The following is a 1,481-nucleotide window of genomic DNA, read 5'->3' as shown; positions in this document are numbered from 1 at the left end:
GTTTACTACACTATGAAAACTTCTAACTTTGACAGGAGTTTAAACACCGAAAATATTAAAAGCAATTACCATGGTTTGTTCTGTTTTGTTGCTGCCTATGATTCATCATTATTAAATTATTTCTCGAGCATGCAAATTCATTTTTACATCCTTTGCTTTGTGGCACAATGCTGTCACCTGCTGACTGTTATTTTTAGTACAGTGAGTGTCTATGAAAAAAAGGCTGACTGATCACATAACAAACTTTGTCTGACTATTTTTTTCTCTTCTTTTCAATGACAGGAGCCTCAGTTCTGGGACGACCATTCTGTTCTTATGGATTCTGCATTTCTGTCAGTGATGAAGAAATCACAGCAGAACCAGGACTTTGTGTTGTGATACCGTGTTCTTTCACGACTCCTTCTAACTTCAGACCTCAACATTTGGTTAGGTATAAATGTGAATCCAACAAAAGATGTTTTAGCTCTGAAATAATCTTCCACACCAACAAAAACACGAACCCCCCCCCATAAATCTGAATTTATGGGAAGAGTGTCACTCCTGGATCCTGATGTGAATCATCTGAACTGTAGCATCAGAATCAGTGATCTGAGAGAGTCTGATTCTGGATTCTATCAGATCAGAGTGAATGGATATAGCACTGCAGAGACGTTTGGAGTAACATTTAATAAGAGAACGTCTGTCAATGTTGGAGGTAAGACAAACTACAGTAAAAGCAGAGATTGATTCAGTAGAAAAGCATTTTTTTTCCTCAAACTGTCTTCCTCTTGACTAAACATGTTCTGTTTCCTGCAGGTTTCAGGCAGAAACCTACAATGACTCTTCCTGATTTGACAGAGGGACATCAGACCACCCTGACCTGCTCTGCTCCTGCACTCTGCTCTACGTCTCCTCCTGGAATCAGCTGGATGTGGAGCGGAGCAGCAGAAAAAGACCCTCTCATCAACAGAAGCATCACTGCCTTCAAGAATGAGACTTTGACTGCTGTCACACAGAGACACAACTCAACTCTGACCTTCATTCCCACAGCTGAACTCCACAACTCCAACATCACCTGCAGGATCCGCTTTAGTGATAACACCACCACCGAGGAGACAGTCAATCTGCACGTCAACTGTGAGAACTTCACACTCTAAATTCCTCTTCTTCTGCTGATGACTGTGTTCTGAATGGTTTGTTTCTTTCTCTTTCAGATGTTAAAATCACAGGAAATGCAGATTTGAACGAGAACATGACTCTAAACCTCACCTGCATGACAAGTTTGTCTCCTGCAGAAATCCAGTGGATGAAATTTGGATCCAAAACAAATCAGCTGATCAGAACATCAGTTGCTCTGCACAACAACACTGCCATCTACCTGCAGGAGGACAGAAGCACTTTGCTCATCTTTAATGTGACTGCAGAGGATGCTGGACTGTACATCTGCACATCAAAGCATCTGAACAACACAATCAAGGATGAAGTCAACGTGACAGTGATGT

The 1,481-nt window shown here is 41.5% G+C and overlaps 1 protein-coding gene across 1 annotated transcript; it reads left to right on the top strand.

Moving 5' to 3' along the window:
- Positions 1-444: 444 nt before the first annotated feature.
- Positions 445-1,481, top strand: LOC112140563 (sialic acid-binding Ig-like lectin 5; the record flags this gene model as incomplete). The annotated part of the gene is given in 3 exon segments (XM_024263559.2): positions 445-694; positions 796-1,116; positions 1,194-1,481. Coding segments are annotated over 3 exon segments (781 nt in total), but the record flags the coding sequence as incomplete, so codon positions are not given.

This window comes from Oryzias melastigma, unplaced genomic scaffold (genome assembly GCF_002922805.2).
Source record: "Oryzias melastigma strain HK-1 unplaced genomic scaffold, ASM292280v2 sc00351, whole genome shotgun sequence".
Classification (NCBI taxonomy): Eukaryota; Metazoa; Chordata; class Actinopteri; order Beloniformes; family Adrianichthyidae; genus Oryzias; species Oryzias melastigma.
This window is presented reverse-complemented; position numbering and strand designations above follow the sequence as displayed.